General features: G+C 52.8%; 4 protein-coding genes across 7 annotated transcripts in view; 2 read left to right on the top strand and 2 right to left on the bottom strand.

The window, feature by feature from the left end:
- Positions 1-24,726, bottom strand: part of ABCC2 (ATP binding cassette subfamily C member 2) — a 125,729-nt gene that overhangs the window by 10,813 nt on the left and 90,190 nt on the right. Inside the window, exons 2-11 of one of the 3 annotated variants that reach the window (XM_062610405.1) lie at positions 6,646-6,703; positions 5,938-6,111; positions 5,349-5,474; positions 4,155-4,289; positions 3,612-3,734; positions 3,216-3,271; positions 2,754-2,985; positions 2,010-2,188; positions 1,237-1,414; positions 513-767 (exon numbers count right to left, since the gene is read on the bottom strand). In XM_062610405.1, the coding sequence (XP_062466389.1) occupies positions 513-767; positions 1,237-1,414; positions 2,010-2,188; positions 2,754-2,985; positions 3,216-3,271; positions 3,612-3,734; positions 4,155-4,289; positions 5,349-5,474; positions 5,938-6,111; positions 6,646-6,687 (1,500 nt within the window). In that variant the 5' untranslated portion in view covers positions 6,688-6,703. Of the gene's footprint in view, positions 1-512; positions 768-1,236; positions 1,415-2,009; positions 2,189-2,753; positions 2,986-3,215; positions 3,272-3,611; positions 3,735-4,154; positions 4,290-5,348; positions 5,475-5,937; positions 6,112-6,645; positions 6,802-24,726 lie in introns of those variants that run through there. The other 2 variants (XM_062610406.1, XM_062610404.1) reach the window with 2 other exon arrangements.
- Positions 9,753-14,682, bottom strand: CUTC (cutC copper transporter). Of its 2 annotated transcripts, XM_062610387.1 has the most exons (9): positions 14,540-14,682; positions 14,145-14,216; positions 14,012-14,071; positions 13,571-13,780; positions 12,318-12,353; positions 11,813-11,946; positions 11,217-11,244; positions 10,756-10,861; positions 9,753-10,190 (listed from the first exon to the last, which is right to left on the bottom strand). In XM_062610387.1, the coding sequence occupies exons 2-9, from the start codon at positions 14,212-14,214 to the stop codon at positions 10,079-10,081; spliced, it is 756 nt and encodes a 251-aa protein (XP_062466371.1). In that variant the 5' UTR covers positions 14,215-14,216; positions 14,540-14,682; the 3' UTR covers positions 9,753-10,078. The 2 variants fall into 2 exon arrangements, with proteins under 2 accessions (XP_062466371.1, XP_062466372.1); XM_062610388.1 differs by lacking the exons at positions 9,753-10,190; positions 11,217-11,244; positions 14,540-14,682 and having other exon boundaries at positions 10,763-10,861; positions 14,145-14,333.
- Positions 14,667-19,275, top strand: LOC134159453 (cytochrome c oxidase assembly protein COX15 homolog). The gene is made up of 8 exons (XM_062610389.1): positions 14,667-14,881; positions 15,844-15,966; positions 16,211-16,397; positions 16,606-16,773; positions 17,255-17,336; positions 17,670-17,824; positions 18,669-18,782; positions 19,005-19,275. The coding sequence occupies exons 1-8, from the start codon at positions 14,682-14,684 to the stop codon at positions 19,134-19,136; spliced, it is 1,161 nt and encodes a 386-aa protein (XP_062466373.1). The 5' UTR covers positions 14,667-14,681; the 3' UTR covers positions 19,137-19,275.
- On the top strand, positions 19,527-21,300 carry ATP6V0E2 (ATPase H+ transporting V0 subunit e2). The gene is made up of 4 exons (XM_062610390.1): positions 19,527-19,699; positions 19,774-19,821; positions 20,037-20,184; positions 20,437-21,300. Exons 1-3 carry the CDS (start codon positions 19,596-19,598, stop codon positions 20,128-20,130), a joined length of 246 nt encoding a protein of 81 aa, XP_062466374.1. The 5' UTR covers positions 19,527-19,595; the 3' UTR covers positions 20,131-20,184; positions 20,437-21,300.

Raw genomic sequence — 24,726 nt, forward strand, 5'->3', positions numbered from 1 at the left:
AGGTTGCTCCCAGCCGTGTTTAATTTCAGCTGTGATGGTAGAACAGGTCTCACCTGCCTCCAGCCCATCTCAGCTGATCACCCCTTGGCTCAGGCTAGAGACACCCCCAGCCCAAGTCAGTCCTAGGCTGGGAAAGATCTACAGCAAAACAGAAGGGAAGGGAAGGGAAGGGAAGGGAAGGGAAGGGAAGGGAAGGGAAGGGAAGGGAAGGGAAGGGAAGGGAAGGGAAAGGGAAGGGAAGGGAAGGGAAGGGAAGGGAAGGGAAGGGAAGGGAAGGGAAGGGAAGGGAAGGGAAGGGAAGGGAAGGGAAGGGAAGGGAAGGGAAGGGAAGGGAAGGGAAGGGAAGGGAAGGGAAGGGAAGGGAAGGGAAGGGAAGGGAAGGGAAGGGAAGGGAAGGGAAGGGAAGGGAAGGGAAGGGAAGGGAAGGGAAGGGAAGGGAAGGTGGAAATGAGGGAAGCAGCAGTGAGCCTCAGGAGTGGGAGGCCAGGGAGGATCTTGCACCCATCACTGACCTGGATGGTTTTGGACTTGGCAACCAGGAACCCATTTATGGGGATGAGCAGCACCATGACCGCGAGGCCAGCCAGGACAGAGGGGCCCAGCTCTCCCCATAGGAAGACAATGGACAGGATGATTTGCAGGGGGGATGACCACAGCTGGTGAACAAAGTTGGCCATGTCCATGAACCTCTGGGCATCAGCTGACATCAGATTCACAGTCTCTCCCACTGTAGACTCCTTGCGGGTGGCACCAGACATGGTGAGTGACTGGAAAGAGAAAGCACAGTCACTGCAAGCCAGGCTGGGAGCAGCGAGGATGCCGGCAGCACGGTGCAGAGCAGGGAATTAGGCCAGGTGGAAACTGCTCCTGGGTTTGGTCCTGGTGCCTCTGCTGACCATAGGTGCTGTCATCACTGCCTGCACACCAGCAGCCACTGGATGCTGGGGGCAAAGAAACATGTCCCCATGCAGCAATCCTAGCAGCAGCTGCCCTGAGGAGAAACCTCTCTCATCCCCTGGTAGTTCTCAAGCACAGGGCTGCAGCATGCGTGTCTCAGAACTAGCACCAACAGTGTCCCCAGTGCTGGGTGGGTGTCCCACAAGCCAAGCTCTCCTGTGCCTTCCGAGGAAGTAAAAGGCATACGCCCCAGTTGCCCTTACATTGATGGAGCAGATGCTGGTATCCTCAGCACAGCTTAGAGGAAGCTGACAGGGGAGATGACATGGCTATACCAACCTTCTTGTAGATGGCAGCAATGAGACTGGCACGCACTTGTATGCCAAGCTGGAAGCACAAGCTGAAGTACTGCTGCAGGCAGAGGGACTGGATCAGCGCTGACAGGAAGAGCAGGATGGCATACACATAGCCTTGCCAGGCAAAGGACTCCTCATCTGACACAAAGGCAATCAGCAGCCTGGAAGGTAAAGAAGTCCATGAGGCCCTCACACTGTTAAGACAGACCCAAGGAGGATGCTCCAAACCAGCACAGGGAGAGGACCCTCAGGAGAGCAGTGACAGAGACCCAGACCAGCTGGCTCGATGTTCAGCAAGCTGGGGACTTCTGCTCTGCTGAGGCACTGCATTTCACATTCAGCAGTGGGTAATGCCAGATCATCCACAGAGACTGTGCAGCACTGCAGGACAAACGAGGCAGGTCCTGTTTGGCTGAGATGGGCTAATTCATGAAGGGCTGAAAGAAGAGACTGTCTCCAAGGAAGGAGCAGGACTGCGTAACAAATGATGGAGGAAGCAGGAAGCAAGATACAATCTGTAAGAGCTGACAGCCAGCTCTGATCAGTTCTTCATTAAACTGTGTAGTTTAACGACGTATTCTTACATCTTTGGTGAGGGCACAAAAGGTCCCCAGGGTGTGGGGCTGGGAGATCTACACATATGGAGATGGTGGAGTTGGATGCAGTGCACACAGGGAGGTGGTGGGGCTGGGTGCATAGCCAGACATGGACACAGGCAAAGGACAGAGAGCATGGACACAGGGAGAAAGGACTCACTTGAGCAGCTGGGGGCTGATAAACACAATTACATCGTGCACCAGCTTGAAAACCACCGACAGCAGGAGGTTCTGCCAGAAGGTCTTGCACAGGGTTTTTATCAGCCAACCCCTGGGGTAATCCTTGTGAGAGCCCAAGTCCACTTTGTCTCCCTTCTTCTTCTTTGGCTGCTTCTCCTCCTAGAGGGTAGCCCACACAGAAGTAAAGGAGCTGGTTGTGTGGGCTCCCTGCACCTGCAAGGATGCTCCCAGGGCAGCACCACAGACCCCAGACCAGGTATCCTCAGTGAAGCCTTATCTTTACCTCCCATCACATTCCCTCTCACTGATCTCTGCTCATGCTGTACACCCCCAGTACTAACACCTCTCTTGTGTGGTAAAGACAATTGCAAAACCCAGATAGCCTGAACCTCTCAGGCCAAAAATCAGGCACCCTAGGAAGAATTAGAGGCCAGGGGTGATCACAGAGTGATGTTGTTAGGAGGTATCTGAGGTAGGGAAAGAGATAAGGGAGCTGCTTGTATTGCAGACTTGAGGGTTGTTCCTGTCTTCCTGTAGGGCAGAAGGATGGAGACTTCCTCGGTCTCCAAAATATGGGGATCTGCTGAAGACAGGGAAGACCCTGTGACAGGCTCGCCCGTCCTTGCAGCAAAGGGGACTGCAGGGAGGTGAGGTGACCCTAGTTCCCAAGGCTGAACCTGGATCTCTCAGTTCCATGCAAGGGCAAGAGTAGGAAGAGATTTACCAGCACCAGGATGTCTTGGCTCCGGGCCTTGCTTATGTTGTTCACATGGTCCAAGTCACCTTCCCGTCGTCTTTTCTTGCGTTTCCGTTTCTCCAGCTCTGCTTGGGCCTTCCTCACCGCAGTCTTCATGTTCTTCTCGAAAACAGTGTAAATAGACTTCGTCTTGTCTTTAGCTTTCAATTCCCAGATATCCTCTATCTCCAAGGGCTTCCGATAGCCTTTGAAAACGATGCTGTGAGGCAGAGAAATCTCCCTTCAGCAAGTTTCTGCACTACACCAGTTGGAGAATCCTTGCTGCAAATGCAGAGCCTTCACAGCCCTGAGCTCAGGATGTCCTAAATGCGGTGCCTCTCAGTACTACCTCCAAGCATCCTGTGCTGATGGCTCCTCCAAAGAGGGCTGGGCCAGCCCTAAAGCACCCCTGCCTTTCACCAGCTCAGCCTCCCACATGGCTCTGCTTACCTGCTGTACCATTCAAAGGTGATGGAGCTCAGGAAGGAGGCTGTCACCTCTGGGTTCTAGGGTACAAACCAAGACATCATTGATGCTGAAGGATCAATGGTGTGGACAAGAGCTGACTCAGCATCCCCAGCCATTAGGGAACCACAAAGGTTTCACACTGTGCCAACTGCAACCCATCCACAGCCAGAAGCAGTCTCCCTTGGACACACATGCAGATGCTCTAGGCTGCAAACTCCAGCAAACTCCACACTCTTGCTGTGCCCCTTGCAGAAGCCCTCAGGTCTTCCCTCCCACAGGGGCCAGGAGGAGTCTGTATGGAGCCCACCCTGCCCCACTCGACACCAGCCAGGATGTGGTACCCTGAGCCCCGAGCCCACTCCCACATGGACCTCACACCTTCTTCTTGATTTCCTTTGTTTCTGGGGCAATGTCTGAGAAGCCTGAGACAAGGAAGAGCAGCAGCTGGAGCCCATAGGAGATGAAGAAAAGGACAAACCGTGGCACATCAGAGATTGGCGTCTGCAAGAACAGAGAGCCCAGGGTGACTGCTGGAGCTTGTCTCAAGGCCATCTGGTGCTCAGAAGCAAGGTTCACCCCCAAGACAGTGAACATGGCTGAGCCCAACAGGGCTGTGCAAAACTCACTGTGGGTCCTGGCTCAGCTTCCCCTCACCACCCCTCTCCCTGCTTTTCCCTGACCTCCTCCCTTAGGTCTGCAAGAGGAGAAATTGGTCCTGGAGAGCTAATGCCTCCCCAGAGAGACAGGATCGACTCAAACAGCAATTCTTTCTCAGGTCTTTTCTGGTTCCCCAAGGTCCTTAGGGCAGCTGGGACCTCAGTGACACCACTGAGAGCTTGTAAAGAGACGAAGTCTGCAGGGACTTCGTTTGGGGACAGAACACGACCATGGGGAAGCAGAGAGTTTCCTGCCAAACCCAACCTGCAGGGCTCTCCGGAGGAGTGATTGGAACGGCAACGTCCCACAGAGCAGGGACAGTGTCCAGAAGCAGAAAAGTATCCCTGAGTCTCTGCGCAAGCAGAAGCGTCGCGCATCGTGGATCAGCAGAACCAGGACCTGGGGGAAGGAAAATCAGAGGTTATGGTAAGGCTGCAGGACTAGGTCTGGGCTCTAAACCTGCCTTTGGAGCATCCTGGGATGCCAGTGCTTGTGATCTGCTGGGATTCACTGCCTTGAAGACACTGAGCTCCCAGTGCCCAAGCTCACTGCCAACCCTACATAAGATTTGGAGTTAATTGCACAGAGCAAAGGTTTATTTTAAGAAGACATATGGTCAGGATCCTCATGGGAAAAGCAAGGGCTGAAGGTACCTGACATCACAGCAGGGTACCTTCTTTTTAGTTATTCTCACCCCAAATTTTCAGACATGCCCAGCTGTGAGGTGTCACACCCTGTCTCCTGAATATTGCCTTCAGACCTGGAACTAACGCCAGATCAGGGTCCCAGTAATGCAGCCCCCCTGAGCAGTTCCCTTGCCTTACAATCTCACATGAACTCTGCAAGTGAAAATAAATGACGTGACAAAATATGAAAGATAGCAAGCAGGGGTGTTACTTTTGCTTTTAAGTGTAGCTCGTGAATGTTTTGGCTTTAAGACTGTTAGATTATCCCATGTCTCACACAAGACATCTGCAACTTCCATGCACATATTCCATGGAGCTAATAGCTCCTATGTCCTCAGTTCTCTTCAATTCCTGGGTATCCTGTGGCACTTCCCAACTCTTTGCACAAAACTGAGCATCAACCCATGGGAAGCTGTGAGACATCAGAGCAGCAAGCCATGGTCTGACATTCACACTGTGCAGTCAGTCCTTTGAATCCCACACTGCTGCTGCCAAGACTTCTGCCAGAAATCTCAACTGCTCTCAAAGGCACAGTATCGATGCCAGTTTTAAGGATAAAAGGAGAAGCATCGTACAAACAGACACCTGCCCTCAACCTATTGCCCTCATGCACCACCCACACCAGTTTGGGGCTAGTCCCTACCCACTTTCCAGGCTTACATCTACCTCGTGGACACAGCTTTCTGCTGATCTCTGTGCTAGAGAAGTGTTCTGCTGCTTGGCCCTGTGATCTCACACCCTGACCCAGCACATTGACTGACTGATCCCTTACCCAGGTGGCAATGTACAGACTGGGGTTTGTGTACTGCATAGCTGGCAGAGGGTCCTGCTCTCCCCCCTCTACAACCGCCAGGACCAGCTCTGAGACTGCCGTCAGCATCAGCAAGATCGTCAGCACCTGCAGGGAGACAGAGCAGCCATGAGGGGAGACCCAGCCCACTGCGGGACCGGGAACCAATGGGACACAACACGGTTGGGCATAAAAGCACTGTCTCATACACCATTACACCCTTTCCAACCCAAACGTGGCCTGGGAGAGGTTTCTAGGGCCCTGTGGAGCTGGAGCACTGCCACAGGAGCACTAACACATTTTAGACTTGGAGGGTAACAGCCCACAAGACAAGAGACCCCAGTACACACTTCTGCCCTCCCTCCCAGTGTATCCCAGCTTTGTTATCCCCTCTGTCCCAGATATGCCTTCATGTTTCTGTCCCATTTGGTGCCCTAGCACATTGCTCCTTCTCTCCTACACTTCTCATCTCCATCCCACACCTGACTCCAGCCCAGAGGCTTTCCACTTACCACCCCTCCATCCCAGGCTGCTGCTGCCTGCCATCTGTGCCCCCTCATTCCCACTCTACCTGTTTAATGATGTAGAGTTTGGTCACAGATGATTTCTTGTCTCTGGATTTGCACATAGGCAGGACCTGCCATGGACCCAAAATCCACAAAAAGCCAAGGGGGATCCAAACCAGCACAGTCTGCTGGAAACACACTGGCAGGTCGGCATCTGGACGATCCAGGTAGGAGGCATTCTGGGGGCAGCAAAGACAGACAACCAAGTCACTTGGGATGGCTTGACCCTCACAGCACAAGAGCCAGCATTTGTATAGCACTTGCCCACCCCACTCCAGCCCATCACACCCCTCTCCTCAGCACCCACTTTCCTGGCAGAGCATTTCAGCAGTCAGCCAAGGTCCCAGGTGATGTCCCTCTACTCATCTATCTGCCTGAACCTGGGAGAGCCTCCGCCACAACCACCACTTGCCAAGCCAAGCCAGCTGCAGCAGCTGGACCCAAACCATTCCCCAGAAGGTTGCCCTGTGTTCCCAGCTGGGCTGCAGGGCTAAAACAGGACACGGCTCACGCAGGGAACTGTCATTTACATCGACACTGCACATGCAGTGCACAGAGCTCAGTGCCATGGCAGTCCTGGATAAACAGCAAAATCTCTGCTGACCGTGGGCAGTTGGGTCCCACTGGATGAAGAAGGCTTGGGATCTACTGCTGTCCCTTCCACTGAGTGTCCTACATTAAGAGCAGGCGATGAGGGTGATGCAGTCACTTACCCAAAAGACAGAGCTACAGAACTCGTCCAGGGCTGCCGACATGGTTCAGGAGAGGAGAGAACGGCTCTTTCCTCTTGCTGTGCCTGGCTGTGAGTGTCCTGGGTGGGTGCTTGGGACAAAAGTCTCTATACAGCCTCAGATGGTGCTGGGACAAAATCCCTGATGACACACAGTTAATCGTTAACTTTGTGCTATTGCACAACACCACCCACCAAGCAGTGACCAAAGGGGCTTTGAAATCCACATGTGCTCCGGGGAAAGGGAACTGAGGAAGAAAGAGATCAAAGGGGAGATGTACGAAACCCACTGCAGAACACCACAGTCACTGCAGAACACCACAGCCATTGCTCAGAAACCACAGTCTTCATCAGCGCACACCAACAGGGATGAGCTCATATTATCCCACTGAAAACACTACTTTGGTGCAACAGGCTTCTCCTGCCGGACCAAGCCTGCTGAATGCTGCCAAAAAGCTCATCCCTTCAGAAGCCAAAGATGACAAGACCCTTTTTCTCATGTGCCACTCAGCACAGAGGCCCAGGACACCAGCAGTGCTCCAGGCCTAGGAACTTGGAGCATCTCGTAGCTGAGCTGACCACACACTGCAGTGGTCTTTGTGTCTCCAGGGTCTGGGCTCCTCTTAACAGCTTCTTCAGGCCTGCAGAACCTGGAGACTTTCCCAGCTCTTCCTTTTGCTTCTCTCTTTCCCCACATCTCTGTGCTGTCTGGACATTACAGCAGCTGCCTGACCACAAAACCCAAGAGACTGAATCTTCATTGTAAGGCAACCCCCAACATCTGAGATGGCCAGAGGACCATTCCTAAAGGGGGTTATTGATACTAAATCATCACCCTGCTGCTTAGAAAAGTGGAAGTGTGGGGGCAGATACAGATGGTGCTACTCTAAGGCCAGAACTGAATTTTGCTTCATCATGCATGTTCTTGAGGACCAGTAGGTAAAAGGGGACTGTAGAGTGACTAAGAATACTGCTGTCTCATTGTTCATACGTTTAGTAGGTAACTTAGAAGTCAAGGATGATACAATGAGTAATTCTCAGGAACAACCCCCTTATCATTAATACCAGAGAAGGGTTCAATGTTCAGTTCACTGGTTAATTATTATTGGTTTCTCTGATTAAATCCACTTGTTTTCCTAAATAAAACTACCCCTAGTGCTGGGTCCTTCAGGCCAGAACCAACACACATCTGACGAAAGCAGCAACAGATAAGCAGTGAATGAAGCTGTCACTTCCTCAGCCCTTCTCCTGAGTGCTGATAGGATTCTTCTTTCTGCTGGCATAGGTGTCCTGTGGCCTTGCTTATACCCACCTGAAGCATTTGCTGCCACTTGCTCGTGACACCTTCCTATTTAATGTTCAGTCCCATCACTTGTCACGTTTTCAGTATGTCACAGCCCATCCTCACCCCGTCTTCAGTCCCTCATTCACAGCAGAAGCACTTTGCTCAGCACTGGATGCCAACCATCTTTTAACATTCAAAGCAAGCACTTCCTCCCTTCCTCTATCCTCATACCTGGGACATGCTCCTAAAAACTCACAAATCCACCTCACTGTCCTCCAGCTCCTTCCATAAAACTTCCTTCACTACAGTACCCAGAAAATATTCACTGGGACCAAGCTAATCAAAGTGGAAAGAGCTCTTTAGCCAACAACACCACACCATTTCCCTGTGCCCTCCTGCCTTTATCCATCTGCTGTCCACCATCTTATAAATCAGGTTTTCAAAATTAGGCATTGCTTCAGAACTGTCACACAGGATCTGGTCCAAGACAAAGGCTTCTGCAAGACAATTGACAAGTTAGTCCAGCCCTCACTGCTTATTGCTGTCTCTGAAGTGTTTGTTTCTCTGCTTGGTTCTGCTGTAAGCCCATGTCTAACCCCAAGCCTTTTTTGTTTCCCTTTTTCTATAAACGTAGACAAAAGAAAAACCTGTGTTTGTACTGCTGGGGGGCTGTGTCAGCAGAATACTCATATTAATTCAGCTACTGGTATCTTAATCATCACCATGACTCATGAAATCTTACAACATAAGCCATGAACTCTTAAATCACGTATTCTGAACTACTCTTCACCACAATCACAAATTTAATCATTTCGTCTTCTGACTTTGGATCCTTCCTATTGCCTGCACATCTGTCAGTGCCGAAGCAGGCTCTGACATCAGCACTGAGCTGATGCACATTCCCTTCCCAGCTCCTGCGTTGAGAACTACTACATACATTCCCGAGATGTGACTTGGATCGACACCAGTACCTCTGATGGATCCATGTGAAAGGGTGAAGGCCACCTGAGCAGCAGATATACCTTGGTTATAAGTATTCAATGACCAGATTCTGTTTAAAGTGACAAAAGGTGCTGCTACCTTGTCAAATATTACATTTTCTTGTACATCCTCACAGGCTGGATGCTATTACCAAGATGGGCAGACACCTGAAACTGGTTTTTGCATCCCAAGAAGGTCTGCTGTCTCTGCTGTCAGGGGGATGCTCTTCAGCTTTTGTATCATTTGTAGAAGAGCAGGCAGCAATAAAAGTGCTTTCCCTCTGGGTCTCAACTCTTTTAATGGATAACTCTGATGCTGCTCAGATCTTTCAGTGGGTATTTTGAAGGGTAACTGAGGCTTCCATGTAGGCAGCAATAACCCAACAGCCACATTCCCCTGAGCACAATGTGGAGAACAAGCAGTTACTGTTTCATGTTGGGAAAAGGACCTGGAAACTCCCTTAGTAAAAGCACCTTGTCTTCCCAAGGTATTCCATGATATGCCCACCCCACCTCAAGCACTCACAACTGAAGCCCTTCACTGTATCAGTCACATACATAGAAGCTCCTTCTCATTAGAATTTAACATGTTCATCACCTTTACATGTCAATGTGCTTCTCTCTAGCAGCTGCTGTGTTGCTAACCCCCAGCTATCTTACTGGCTTGATCAGAGCAGGCTTTTTTTTCCAGTTGTAGCCATTTTCCTCCCTGGCATTCTGGATGCGATTGTATTCTCTTCTGGTGCAGCCGAGACCTGATTAATTCAAGGTAACACAGATCACAGTCACACTTGTAAAACACAAATAAATCAAAAAGCACGGAAAGAGGGGGGCAGCTGCAGTGTTTATTTGACAATCACATGCAGTGCTACACAATTCAGTCCCCCTACTTGCTCATCTTCCTTCCTCCCAGATAATGCCCAACACCTCGTTGCTGCAACATCTGGGAATGAGTCCTTTTGTTTAAAATGGCCAACATAAGTTTCCAGGCCAGGGACTAGTCATTCACGAGAAGCCAAGGGAGGAGATGTCAGGCTCCATCACCTAGTTCGCATCCTCTGCAGTGTGAGGACAGAAGCAGTACCCATCTGTCCATGTGGCAGGGAAGACCCTGGAGTCCCAGTGCTCCTGTCCCAGCACAGTGCCTTCCACTACAGAATGTTCTTTGCAATTGCGTTCAGGGTCCTCACTTTGGCAACATCAGCCACCTTTATGGAGTACTCAGGGGCAGAGAAGGATGCTCCCATGGCAACATTCGGATTCCTGTCAGGAAAACCACTGGTTACTCTCTGTAGCTTGTACAGACAAGTAAGACATTAAGAAAAACCCACAATCTCCCCTAGTCTCAGCAGTGACCAGAGAAGCTGCTGGTGCCACCTAAACCAAAGATGAGACAGTAACAGAAAGACTAATCCAAAGGCAATAACAGCATTAACAGAAACCCAGTGCAGACCTGTGGACAAATGTAAGCCATTCCCCACTGGCCTCCCAAATCCTACATCCTTGTGTTAAAAGTTTAAGACAACTACACCAGAACCTGCCTTCCCAAGTGCCATACAAGCGCACTCACGAGTCCTAGGGTAGCAGTAGCAGAAGAAATGCCTTAAGGGACCAGGTCTGCACAGAGCTCATGTCTGGATAAGGAGCATCACTGGATTCACACACTGCAGAATACTGAGCCATGCATCATGATCCCAATCACAACAGCACAATTAGCTCCCAGGAAGCTGGCTGAAATTTATGCCTGTTCTACAAACTCACGTTCCCATTAATCCAGCTTTTCCCCTGTACAGATTATGCTAACAAATAGAACTAAATAATCAGTTACCTGAACTTCATCCCCGAGTCGCGGGCTGAGCGAGCTGAGCAGTGAAACTCAGAAGCAGTGGAGCCTTCCAGAATCCTCTGCAGGTTGCGCTCTGTGATGCCACCCCCTGGTGGGAAGAATCGCGATGTCACACACAGCACAGATGGCACTCCCCCAGACCTATCATCACCCTGGGACCTACCCCTTAAGGGACAAAAACCACCTACACTGAAGGGAAAAGACAGCCTTTGAGACAATGGAGACCCAGGCAATGAAATGTGATGGAAGAAGCCTTGGTTCATGTTCTGCCACAGATCTAGATCTGTCCCCAAATCCTCCAGAGCAGCAGCTGCAGGGCTCTGCCACCCCCAGCTGGCTGCGTGACTTTTACTCACACAGCACATCCCAGGGCAAAAGACTGGGAAGCAGGGGCTTAAGGTCTACAAGACCTGTTACAGATGACATTAAAAAAAAAGCATTACCTGGCACCACAACAATTCTTCCCTTTGCCTGGAAAAAGAATAACATGTTAGTGATACTGCTCAGCACCACATCCACGTGCATCTATGGGGCAGCAAAAAAACCTTACATGCAGCATCTTCCATAAGCTCATGGATGCTAACACAGCTTACAATTAATGTACTCTCACCCATCTATTTTTTACTATTAATATTTTGCAAGGAATAGTGAAGAATAATACACAGCTACAGCTAAGACAACTTGACACCATTTCCTCCTACCTCTGTATCTCAGCTGGCTGTTTCTCAGGTACATCTGTACCAGTTTCCTAACAAACTGTGAGACCCCCAGCAGGGACCTCACTTTGCTGTTTGCATGGGCTAATCCCACCAGCTGCTGAAGCCAACTCCTACCACCCTCCTCACAATCTGTGAGCAAGAATAACCCAACTAGTCTCGCTATGAAGACTTCGGGGTCCAGCCCAGGTGGACTTGGGAAAACTGTTTTAGGCCAAGCACTCCTTGACAGAAGTTCCCATAAAGGAACCATAAAGGAGCTGGCCTCAAGAAATGCCCAGGAAGCAGACACAGTAATCCAGGGGAGCACAGGGAATGCTCACCTGTTCTGCAAGCCTCTTGATTAATGACAATCCTTCCAACGCTGAGCTGTCGCAGCCACTTGTCAGCACCCGCTCAAACCCCAGAGAAATGAGGGTCTCCAGTGCCACCAGGGGGTCGTGCACCATGTCGAAGGCTGAAGGACCAACACAACAGCTCAGAAATCACTTAGCTTCTCATGCTCTTAGCCAGCTCAGGAGACAACAAAGGAAGAGTCCTTCTCACAGTGACTGCCCAGCTGGGAGCCACAGCTCCTAACTATAATGTCCCTTTCGCAGCAATGGCAGGGCCCCCATGCCTAGCTCCTTAAGTACCTGCTCTCCACGCAGGATTGCAACACACCCCCTAAGCCTGGACACCCTGGACCTTTTACCTCCTGGAGGATCAGCACAGCCACAGCCTGCTCTTGCAGAGCTTTCCCCCTGCCAAAGAGCATTTAAGCTCAGCTCCAGCTCCCTCGAAGCCCCACCTTCCCTTGGCAGCAGGGCAGAGGCTGGTCTCACTCACCTCGGTGAAATGTGACTGGCAGGGGACGGCACACCGCTGCAATAAGAAGACATACGGTCAGTGAGGGTGGTACAGAATGTCCCTTGTGCTAGAAGCAGAAAAACACATGAGGTGGAACAGGGCAGATGTTTCTCATGCCATTCCTGGGGAGCTCAGAAGAATCACAGTACTTGCTGGGAACAACGCAGATGCTGCTCTTTGGCGGAGAGGAATTATTCTCTTTGAGAAAGCAACAAACCTTTGTTTTTATGAGTAACACCAAAATCTCCCATCTCATCTGGATCATGCAGCACCCTTATCCCCACCAGAGATGTCTTTCTCTGCAGGAAAGAAGCAGGGAAGTTTTATCATCTACCTGTGGAAGGGATGGGATCAGCAGTCTTTCAAAGCAGTAAAGCTGATTTTTATTATTTCTTTCACTACCTGCAAATTCTGCTCTCAGACCACAGCAAACCTCACCTGCAGGGCTCTATTTACTGTGCAAAGCTTATTTCTATGAAAAGAAACCTGTCTGCTTCCCTAAAAACACTGCTTCCAGCAGAGCATCTCATTGCTCTAGCAGAGGCAAATCCTGGCAAAACCCTCCTTTTTTGCTGCACTCCCTAAAGCACATTCACCTTCACACACGAACCTCAGCACCACAACACCAGGGAAATGCTCATCCCTCTTTAGCTTTGGCTGTAGCTCACACAAAAAAATGTGGAAGCAAACTTTCTCTCTATACGTCAGGGGTCTGGACTAACATTTTCCTCCCACAGCTCCAATAGCCTTTTACACATTTCCACTTATGTCATGCATTTTCTCATGGGGTATGTCAGAAGGAAGAATGAACATAAGTTGCCAGTTACCCACACAAGGCCAAAGTCCAGGAAAGCCATATTCTAGACACCTATAGCAGGGATGAGGAAGAACATAGAAAAAAGGGCAAAGAAAATGAAGAAAAAAGAGAATCCAACAGTTTAACACCCTGATGCCATCAGAGCAGCTCACCTAAGCCTCTCTCTTTCTATATGAGCTGTCTGGGAAAGTGGCCCTTGGTCTGCAAAGCTTCTTACAAAGAAAAAAAGCTATTTAACATTTCTCCATGGGACTGGAGAAGGCGGAGAGAAACAGCAAGACCACAGACAGACCAAAGCACCCTACACAGCTCTTTCTACATCACCAGAGGGAGGAGCACTGAACTTCCACTCCCAGCCCCAACGCAGATACCGCATGGAGCTCAGCACAGCACTTGTGACTGGACACTCTCTTACCCAGCAACGCCGTGCAGAGCTCCGTATCGATGCGCCCGTCCTCAGTGAGTGCTCCAAACACCAGCCCGTCAGCCCCGTGCAGCTTGGCAAGGCGAATATCGGCTTTCATCACTTCCACCTCCCGGTCCGAGTAGAGGAAATCGCCGCCGCGAGGTCGGATCATCACGAACACCGGGACCCGCACGCACTGCTTCACCACCTGCAGAAGCCCTGCGGGCGGGCAATAGGCGGCTCGGTACCCAGCCACGGCGGCTCCAGTCACCGGGGAGAGGGGGTGGGAAGGGGGGGCACCGGGAAAAGCAAGTCGGCGAGGAGGGAGATGAGTGGAAGGAAAGGAGGGGAAAAGGAAGGGGGAAAGGGAAAGGTGAGCTCCGGAGGCCGCGCTGGGCACGAGGACTCCGAAGGGAAGGGACCCCACTGCAGGGCGGCGGCGAGACTCACCCATGCTCGGGGTGGTTCCTCCTTCCACGAGGCCCGCGCACAGCTCGATCCTGCCGGCACCTGGGGAGAAGCACGTCAGAAACAGGCCTGCGGCGCTACCGCTGCTCTCTCTCCCAGGTCCTCGGGGCCTTACCTCCGCGCTCCGCGTTGACGGCGGACTCCACCGAGTCCACGCACACCTCCATGAGGAAGCCATCGTCCATACCTGGGCGAGATCGGCGCCGTCAGCCCGGCCCGTCCCATGGCGGCCACCCCACTCCGCACCGCCACCAGCCCACTTCCGCCGCAGGCCCCGCCTCCTCGCTCCCACTTCCGGCCTCCGCCCCCTGTCGTCCCTGGCCCGTGCCGCCGGCGGGCGCGAGGGCGAGCGCGGGCTGGAGGAGGCGACAGCGGGGTGGGGGGGGGGGGGCGGTTGTAGCCGGCGCGCCAAGCTCGCGCTCTGCGGCGCAGGCCCCGCCCCCTGCTCCCCAACGACGCCTCGGCCCCGCCCCCGCGCGGGCCCCGCCCCCGCCTCGCACGCGCGCTCACCTGCGCTGGCGGCGCGCGGGGGTCGCTGCTTGGCTCTCGGTCACGTGCCGGGGATTGTCATGGTGACGCCCGGGCGTGTCCGGAAGCGGCTCTCCCTACGGCTTCCGGCGCGCGCGCGACACTTCCGCCGTGCGCGCGGAAGATGATGCGTGCGGCGCGCGGCGGCGTCCGGCTCGCGCTGGGCCCGACCCCGGCCCCTGGCTGCTTCCCCCTGCAGCGGGGCCTCCAGCGGCGGCTCCTGCAGCAGACCCCGCCGCCCGCCGCCCCGCCAGCCGTGGGGCGGTGGCTCCTGGCCTGCAGCGGCGCCGTGGCCGGTGCCGTGGTGCTGGGTGGCGTCACCAGGTGAGCGCGGCGCTCCCCGCCCCGCCCGCTCCGGGTTATGCGCCGGGGCTGGATCCGCGCTTAAGCCCTTGAAAGGGGCGTGGAGCTGAGGGCGTGTAGAGGTGGCGATCCCCAGCATCGGCGACCCGCTTAAGCGGTCACAGCTGCCCGCAGCTGCCTTCCGCGCATGGGATTCCCCCACCACCACCAAAGCACACCTGTGGTAGCCTCTGTAGGGTGTTTCCTCCCTGGTTGCACGGGGACACTAGGGGATAAGGGTCATATTGTATCGCAGAATGGTTTGGGTTGGAAGGGCCTTGAAAATGGTTCAGTTCCAACCCCTGGCTATGGGCAGGGGCACCTTCCACCAGACCAGGCGCTCAGAGCTCATCCAACCTGGCCTTTGACACGGACAGAGATGGGGCAGCCACAGCTTCTCTGGGCACCCTCTGCCAGCACCTCAGCACCCACACAGGAAAGAATTTCTTCCTAATGTCTAATCTAAATCTACTCTCTTCCACTTTAAAGCCATTCCCCCTTTTCCTGTCACTACATGCCCTTGTTAAAAATCCCTCTCCAGATTTCTTGTAGGCCCCCATTAGGCACTGGAAGCTGCTTGCTGCTCTAAGGTCTCCCTGAAGCCTGTTCCTCAGGGTGAACAACCCCAACACCCAGCTTTTCTTTACAGGAGAGGTGCTTCAGACCCCAGAGCATCTCTCTGACCTTCCTCTGGACTCACTCCAATGTAACGTCTGCATCCTTACGTACTAGAAAGACTGCCCATAGTGTGCTGGTGCCAGCTAGGGATAACATCCTCTTACACAGTTTTGGTAATTTTAGGTCTGTCTGGTCACTCAGGCTCCCTGATCTCCATCCTAACTCTGAATTTAAAGGTTGTCTGGTGCACATAACAGTTTTCACTTCAGTTCAGTACATTTGCATACTGAAAGAGAGTGAATTGTGCTTGCTTGCATCTCTCCCAGGCTGACAGAATCTGGCCTCTCTATGGTTGACTGGCATCTGGTGAAAGAAATGAAACCCCCAAGAACACAGCAAGAGTGGGAAGCCGAATTCCAGAAGTATCAGCAGTTCCCAGAGTTTAAAATGTGAGTGTACAAAAGCAGAAGGAGGGTGGGCTGGGAGCATCCCCCCTGTGACTGAGCCACTCGAGGGCCTCTTGTGGGAGGGGAAATGCTTTCTAACATCACTAGGAAGGTGCACAAAGCCTGTCTGATGGTAGCTCCTTCACTGTCACTTCCTTTCTGTGAGGAAGGTGACACCATGTTGCACTACGTACAGCATAGGACTGCTACGTCCCATGAAACAGTTATTTTTTACTGTCTTTAACAGCCTGAATCATGACATGACACTGACAGAGTTCAAGTTCATCTGGTACATGGAGTATTCGCACCGCATGTGGGGCCGCGTTGTGGGCTTGGCCTACATCCTGCCTGCCGCCTACTTCTGGCGAAAGGGCTGGCTGAGCCGCCCCATGAAGGGCTGTGTTCTTGCGCTCTGTGGGCTGGTCTGCTTCCAGGTGAGTGAGCTCCGTAGCAGCAGCATCTCCTGTGAATACCTTCTGATTGAGCATAGTTGAAACAGAGGGATTCGTGAAAGCTTGGAGGATGTCAGTGCTGCAAGCTGGTTGAAGGTGGAGGAAACAAGTTGCTTTATCCCTAATGTTTACCTGTTCTTAGTGGTTGCTGCTGCCCTGGCTGGCTGTAACCCTTCTCCTGTGTTTTCAGGGGCTGCTGGGGTGGTACATGGTGAAGAGTGGGCTGGAAGAGAAGCCAGGCTCATACGACATTCCTCGTGTCAGTCAGTACCGTCTGGCAGCCCACCTTGGCTCCGCACTGATTCTGTACTCTGCTAGCCTGTGGACAGGTCTGTCCTTGTTGCTCCCACGACACAAGGTACAGAATGGTGTGTCAGGATAGTGTCAATTCAGAGGGTTGGGGGCTAACGGGAAGGGTGAGGGAAGGGTGTGAGAGGTGGTGGTGCTTCCTTTTCAGTCTCTGTTCCTGACTCTGATACAGTACTGCATGACAAAACACCCTTTCTGTAAACTTCTTGGTTATGGGAGACTTCCTTTGTCTCATGCTCTTCCGTTCTAAAGTGGTTAGTCTTGGAGTTTGTGCAGGCTCAGGCAGGGCTGTGCCTGGCTGAGCACTTGTGCCAGTAACTGTCCAGTGGCCAATTCAGTTTCTGCACAGGGTTGGACTCAATTAGTTGTGGTTTAGAGGAACACCTGAAGTGTGGCTGTGCTGTGTGGTGGTCTCTATATCCCTCCTGTAAAATCCAGGCTAATCCCTTGTCTTGTATATGCATTAAGGCTTTTCCTACCTGCAGCAAACAGTGCTGGAAATGCTTTGCATTGATTTATTTATTTTACAGTTACCTGAAACCCATCAGCTCATTCGCTTGAGACAATATGCTCATGGCACTACGGCTCTCATTTTCTTTACAGCTCTTTCAGGTAAGACTTTCATTGTCCCATCTGTGGTTCATTCCTTTATGCCCTCTTTTGTATTTTTTGTCTTCCTCTGGTTTATCCGGGACTGTGAGCAACCCCATCATGTTCTCTGGGAAAACTTCATTGCTGTCAGGGAACCTACAGTCAAGAACCTCCCTTGCTGGTCCTTCCTGAGGAGGTGGAGAGGCACCTTCCAGCCTGCCTATTGCTGTGTGATCTCTGTATATGTTTCTAAAAGAAAATCAGGATCAAGCAGAGCTCTTGAATCAGAGCTGCGCAACCTGCAGTGCAACTTCGCCTACTCTGGAATTCTCATTTCATGCTCTGGAATTGCAGGAGCCTTTGTGGCAGGGCTGGATGCTGGCCTTGTGTACAATTCATTCCCCAAAATGGGGGAGCGTTGGATCCCAGATGATCTCCTTGCCTTCTCCCCCATACTGAAGAATATCTTTGAGAATCCTACAACTGTACAGTTTGATCACAGGATCTTGGTAAGTGTCGTCTTCCTGCTATGTCTGTGCTGCTTCTCAGTTGCCTCCTGCAGCAAATTTGTCCTCTTTGGGCTGTGATTCTGTCAGCTTGAGTGATATCCAGGGCACCCAAAGGTCCTGAGAGCGTGTTACCAATTTGCTTATGCAGACAGAGGAAGTTTAGCACTCATTTATTTTCAGCATGGTCTTCTTCCTTGAGGACGTCTTCTTCCTGCACAATTTATAGTCTTTGTGTCTCCTTTTCCATGACACCAACTTCTGACCAGAGTAGCCCTCACTACTGAGGTGTCTAGGGAAGTTGTGTGAAACAAAACTTGGAAATCCTGTTGCTGAATGCTTCCTCCAGCACTTCTGGACATGCTTTATACCATTAGCACCCTTTGAAAGTATCTCAGCTAGTTAGAGCAATCCAGATACTAAACACTAGTGCCAGCACTGCTGTGGGCTAGGCCATCACTAAGGTTGAAAAGATTAGGTGACACAGAAGAGGTGACCTAAACAGCAAGAGAGCACTGGTAAGCTTTCACCATTAGCTGTCAAGGTGGCAGATGGGGAGAGGGCAGAAATAATCCCTAAGGAAGACATGAGGCAATGAGGAAAAGCTGTTGGAAAGTAAAGCATTAATTTGGAGAAAAACTGAACTCTATAAATTTAGTTGAATTTCAGGGTCATTAACCTGGTGGCCATGGGATTCCAGGATTTGGTCATGGACGCTGATATGTTTCTACAGTTAAATACTACTCACAGAATTTCTTCTATTGCGTGGAAGGTGCAGCCAGAGGCCACTGCATCCATTTCCTTTGAACTCTGCCTGAAAGGTGATTGTTTCTCTCCCCATCCATAGGGAATCACTTCTGTCACAGCTGTCGCAGCACTGTACCTCTTCTCACGGAAGATCCCGCTCCCTCGCAGGGCCAGGATGGCAGTGACTTCCTTATTGGCTGTGGCTTGCTTGCAGGTACTCACAAAATAGTTATCCCCTGCTTGGGTGTGTGTGGGCCCCAGGAGCAGGAGCGAAGAGGTGGAGCAGCCTGGACCTGGGTCCTCACTGCATGCACCGTCTGAATTGGAGGGTGGCAAATCTGGCTGTAGCCATGAGCCTTTCTATATCGCACTTTGTGCTGGGGATGTGTCAGTGGTGCATTCACAGATGCTCTTACCCCTTCTCCCTTCTTGGCAGGTGGGCCTGGGCATCAGCACCCTGCTCCTGTATGTCCCCACGCCTCTGGCGGCCACACACCAGTCGGGCTCCCTGGCACTGCTGAGCATGGCGCTCTGGTTCATGAGCGAGCTCCGGAGGGTCCCCAAGTAACCTGCCGGCGGAAGAGCCCCCCGGAGCAGCTGTGCCCAGAGGCGGCAGACACCCTGCACCCCGGGCGCGCGGGGATGCGCTCAGGGAGGAGGTGGCGGGTGCGAGTGCGAGCTTTGTAACATAAAGGCGTTTTTACGGAGCGGCTGCTGTCTGGCTGGTGCCTCCTTTCCGAAGCGAGGTGAGGCGGGATGCGCAGGGCTCCGAGGCAGCGGAGATGAGGCGGAATATGGGGCGGGAAGGGGACGCCGAGCCTAGCCGCCGCGCCGGGGAGGGGCGGGCTCCCTTTGGCGCCCCCTGGCTTTGGTCCGGCGTGCGCCTGGCTCCGCGTATCCGCCAATGGGAGGCGGCGGTGGCGCCAGCGCGCCCCGCTCCGCCCGCGGATTGGCCGCCGCGTGCGGCTGGGGGCAGAGCGGCATCCGGTGCGGCGGCGGTCGGTCGGTCGGTGGGCGCGGAGCGGCCATGACGGCGCACAGCTTTGCGCTGCCGCTTGTTCTCTTCTCCGCCTTCTGGGGCCTCGTGGGCATCGCCGCCCCCTGGTTCGTGCCCAAGGGGCCGAACCGCGGGTGAGTGAGGAGGGATACCGGGGGTGGGGGTTGCGGGACCGGGCCTCCTGCTCCTAACGCCGGTGTCTCCGCAGGGTGATCATCACGATGCTGGTCACCACCGCCGTGTGCTGCTACCTATTGTAAGTACTGCGGACAGGGCGCCGATCTGCCCCTGTTTCACCGGCCCAGTGGTTGCTGCTTAGCCTCCTGCTCGTGGATGAGTGGGGACAGCCCTTGGCCTGCGGCCTGCCTCTCTCCCGGGGCAGCAGCCTCTCTGCCGGCCCCTTGAGGCAGCACCCTGCCGGGATCCTGGGATGTGCTGCCGGGGCTGACAGCAGGTTGGGTCCCTTTGCAGCTGGCTCATCGCGATCCTGGCCCAGGCCAACCCCCTGTTCGGGCCGCAGCTGAAGAACGAGACCATCTGGTACGTGCGCTTCCTCTGGGAGTGAGCAGTCCCCAGGAGCCGGTGCCTGAACAGAGACCCCCCTACCCGAATCATCACTGTGAGTGCACAGAGGGCCGGGGTGGCTGAGGTGTCCCCACTTGCCTGCTAGTGTCTGGCTGGGGAGTTCAGCCTGGCCCTTGATGGGTGGGAGATATTCTGGCTTGTGTGCATTGTGGCAGTGGTGAGTTGGTGTCCATGTAGTGTTGCTGAGCAAACTGATCACTTCCCCCGAGCTTGTGGTGCCCTAGATTTGTGGGAGCTCCCTCATGGATGCAGTTTGGTGCTAACTTCTCTTTTCTCCCTCCCCCAGCTCTTGCTGCTGTTTCAGCCTCCTGTACCAGGCACCCCCCTCCAGAGGTCCTGGGACAGAAGCTGGACAGAAGCTGGACCCAGTGCCCCAGCGCGCCCTGAGCACTGCAACCTGGACCAGGCCCTGAGCACAGGAGGCAGCACTCTGGGATGAGGGTCTAGTCAGCCCAGCCCTGGGAGCAGCCACACTGCCAGGGAGAGATCCCCTCAGCTGGCCCAGTGCTGCAGTCACTAAGACTGAGCACTGTCCTGAGAGGGATCTGTGTGTAGTGCCAGCAGATCCTGTCCCTGCGGTATTCGCCCTGCTCCCTCCCGTGCACTCAGCCCTAGCCCCCCAGTGGAAACCCCTGCTCTTAGCCCAAACTACCCAACTAGTTGCCATATCCCTGCTCATTTCAGGCACCGGCTGCCCCTCTGCATGAGCAGGGAAGAGCCCATTGCATCCTCTGTTGCCTGGTCAGTCCCTTGTGGTGGGGGGTGGTCCTTGCTTCAATTCTGGGTGGGAGAAGGGAAGGCTGATCCTGGAAGAGCATGTCAGTCCCCTTGGGTGTGATGAGGGAGGTGCTGGGTGCAAGGCGGGGGGTTCCCTTGCTTGGCAGCCTGCTGCAGGGGATTAAAGGGGTGCTGTGTCCCCTCCCATCTCAGCAGTGAGGGAGCTGCAGTAGCATCTAGGTGTCATCACCACCCCAACCTGTGTCCAGGCTCTGAGAAGAACCAAGTAGGGCAGTGTGCTTTAGGTTACTCTTTATTTATGAGGTAATTTATCTGTATTTATTTGTCTGTATTTGTTAAATTTGTGTTGTGGAAATAAATCTTTTTCCTAGTAAGTGATGCTGGAGGCAGTCACTTGCTGTGTTGAGACTGAGGAACAGTCTTGGCTTTATTCAGACTTCCTCCCTAACCATGCTCTTGCGCCATGAGAACAAGGATCGTTGGCTGTTGGGCTGGAGGTTGGAAGCACACCAGTGCATGGAAAGTTTTCTCCTTCATGCCACCTGTGCAGTGGTCCTGTGGGACCAGGGTCACACACAGGCAACAGCATGTGCTAGAAGGAGAACTGGGTACCTGCCCAGGCTCACCTGTGGTATGTGCCTGTGCTGGGGCCATCCCCACAGCTGTGCAGCAGCTGGAGAGCTTAGTGGCCTGCTTCCCAGCTGGGGTAGGGAATAAGGTAAAAAGCCTCTTCCAGCAGCTGCAAGTGTCCAGGCTTTTCCATTTAGGGGAAGGCAGCAGAGGATGCTGTCTCCAAGGATCACAACAGTTAAGGTTTCTCCAGCCAATGAGCCGGCTTCAGTTGGAGCTCGGCTCAGATGCCTCTATACAAATGCCTGTAGCATGGGGAACAAACAAGAGGAATTAGAGATGTGTGCACGTCTACAGGGGTATGATATAATAGGCATCACAGAAACATGGTGGGATGGCTCCTATGACTGGAGCGTTGGAATGGAAGGTTACAGGCTCTTTAGAAAAGACAGGCCTGGCAGGCAGGGAGGGGGAGTTGCCCTTTATGTTAGGGATAGGCTGGAGAGTATGGAACTCTGTCTGGGGACAGGTGAGCAGTTAACAGAGAGTTTGTGGGTCAGGGTTAAAGGGAATATAGCTATGGGAGACATTACTGTGGGGATCTGTTACAGACCGCCTGATCAAGGAGAACCTGCGGATGAAGCCCTCCATAGACAGATAGGAAAAGCCTCACGCTCGCAGGCCCTTGTTCTCATGGGTGACTTCAACCACCCTGACATCTGTTGGAAGGACGGTACGGCCCGGCACAAACAATCCAGGAGGTTCCTCGATTGTGTACAAGACAACTTCCTTCTGCAAGTAATAGAGGAGCCGACAAGGAGAGGTGCCATGCTTGACCTCGTGCTCACCAACAGGGAAGGGCTCGTTGGAAGTGTGACTCTCCAGGGCAGCCTTGGATGCAGCGATCACAAGATGCTCGAATTTGAGATCCTCAGGACAGTGAGAAGAGCGTGCAGCAAGCTACCTGCCCTGGACTTCAAGAGAGCGGACTTTGGCCTCTTCAGGAACCTGCTTAGGAAGGTTCCATGGGATACAGCCCTAGAGGGCAGAGGGGCCCAAGACTGTTGGTTGATATTGAAGGATCACCTGCTACAAACTCAGGAGTGTTGCATCCCAACCAGAAGGAAGTGCAGCAGGAGGGCCTTGGATGGATAAGGAGCTCCTGAGGAAAATTCAAATGAAAAAAAGAGGCTTATAGTAAGTGGAAGCAAGGACAGGTGGCCTGGGAAGAGTACAGGGATGTTGTCCGGGAAGCTAGGGACCAGGTTAGGAAAGCTAAGGCCCAGTTAGAATTAAACTTAGCTAGAGGCATTAAAGATAACAGGAAGGGATTCTACAAGTACATAGCAAATAAAAAACAGACTAGGGAGAATGTAGGCCCCCTCAGGAAGCTCTCGGGAGAACTGGCTACACAGGATTTGGAGAACGCTGAGGTTCTGAATGACTTCTTTGCCTCGGTCTTCACTGGCAAAGGCTCTGACCAAACCACCCAAGTCTTGGAAGGCGGACGCAGGGACTGTGAGAATGAAGACCTTGGGCCCACTGTAGGAGAGGATCTGGTTCGAGACCATCTTAAAAATCTGAACGTGCACAAGTCAATGGGTCCTGATGAAATCCATCCGTGGGTCCTGAAGGAGCTGGAGAATGAAGTTGCTAAGCCACTGTATATCATAGTTGAGAAATCACGGCAGTCAGGTGAAGTTCCCGATGACTGGAAAAAAGGAAATATAACCCCCATTTTCAAGAAGGGGAAAATGGATGACCCAGGGAATTACAGACCAGTCAGTCTCACCTCTGTGCCTGGCAAAATCTTGGAGCAGATTCTCCTGGAAGGCATGCTAAGGCACATGAAAAACAACAAGGTGCTTGGTGACAGCCAGCATGGCTTCACTAAGGGGAAATCCTGCCTGACCAATTTGGCGGCCTTCTATGATGGGGCTGTGGAACTGATGGACAAGGGTAGAGCAGTTGATGTCATCTACCTGGACTTGTGTAAAGCGTTCGACACTGTCCCACACAACATCCTTGTCTCTAAATTGGAGAGACATCAATTTGATGGATGGACCACTCGGTGGATAAAGAACTGGCTGGATGGCTGCACACAAAGAGTTGAGGTCAATGGCTCAATGTCCGGCTGGAGACCAATAACGAGTGGCATCCCTCAGGGATCGGTGTTGGCACTGGTCTTGTTTAACATCTTCGTTGCTGACATGGACAGTGGGATTGAGTGCGCCCTCATCAAGTTTCCCAATGACACCAAGCTGTGTGGTTCGGTTGATTCACTGGAGGGAAGGAATGCCATCCAGAGGGACCTTGACACACTTGTGAGGTGGGCTGATGCCAACCTCATGAAGTTTAACCATGCCCAGTGCAAGGTCCTACACCTGGGTCAGAGCAATCCCAGGCACAGCTGCAGGTTGAGCAGAGAAGAGATTCAGAGCAGCCCTGCAGGGAAGGACTTGGGGGTGTTGGTCAATGAGAAAATGAACATGAGCCGGCTTCAGTGTGCACTTGCAGCCCAGAAAGCCAACCGTATCCTGGGCTGCATCAAAAGGAGCGTGACCAGCAGGTCGAAGGAAGTGATCCTGCTCCTCTACTCTGCTCTCGTGAGACCTCACTTGGAGTATTGTGTGCAGTTCTGGTGTCCTCCACATAAAAAGGACATGGAACTGTTGGAACAAGTCCAGAGGAGGGCCATGAGGATGATCAGGGGACTGGAGCACCTCCCGTATGAAGACAGGCTGAAGAAGTTGGGGCTGTTCAGCCTGGAGAAGAGAAGGCTGCATGGAGACCACAGAGCAGCCTTCCAGTACCTGAAGGGGGCCTATAGGGATGCTGGAGAGGGACTCTTCATTAGAGACTGTAGTGACAGGACAAGGGGTAACGGGTTAAAACTTAAAACAGGGGAAGTTTAGATTGGATATAAGGAGGAAATTCTTTCCTGTTAGGGTGGCGAGGCACTGGAATGGGTTGCCCAGGGAGGTTGTGAATACTCCATCTCTGGCAGTGTTCAAGAGCAGGTTGGACAAGGCCTTGGGTGATATGATTTAGTGTAAGGTGTCCCTGCCCACAGCAGGGGGGTTGGAACTAGATGATCTTAAGGTTCTTTCCAACCCTAACTATTCTATGATTCTAAGGTTGGATCAGTGCTTCCTTTGCTTGGGAGCTTTTGGAGCCGAGCTAGCTGAACTGCTGGAATTAGAGAACGCAGGCAAGAAAGCAGCTGTATAATTACATCATGAAACAGTGCTATGCAGGCATGTTGGTC

Source organism: Pezoporus occidentalis, unplaced genomic scaffold, assembly GCF_034315485.1.
Source record: "Pezoporus occidentalis ecotype Australia unplaced genomic scaffold, CSIRO_AGI_Poc_V1 ctg147, whole genome shotgun sequence".
NCBI lineage: Eukaryota > Metazoa > Chordata > Aves > Psittaciformes > Psittacidae > Pezoporus > Pezoporus occidentalis.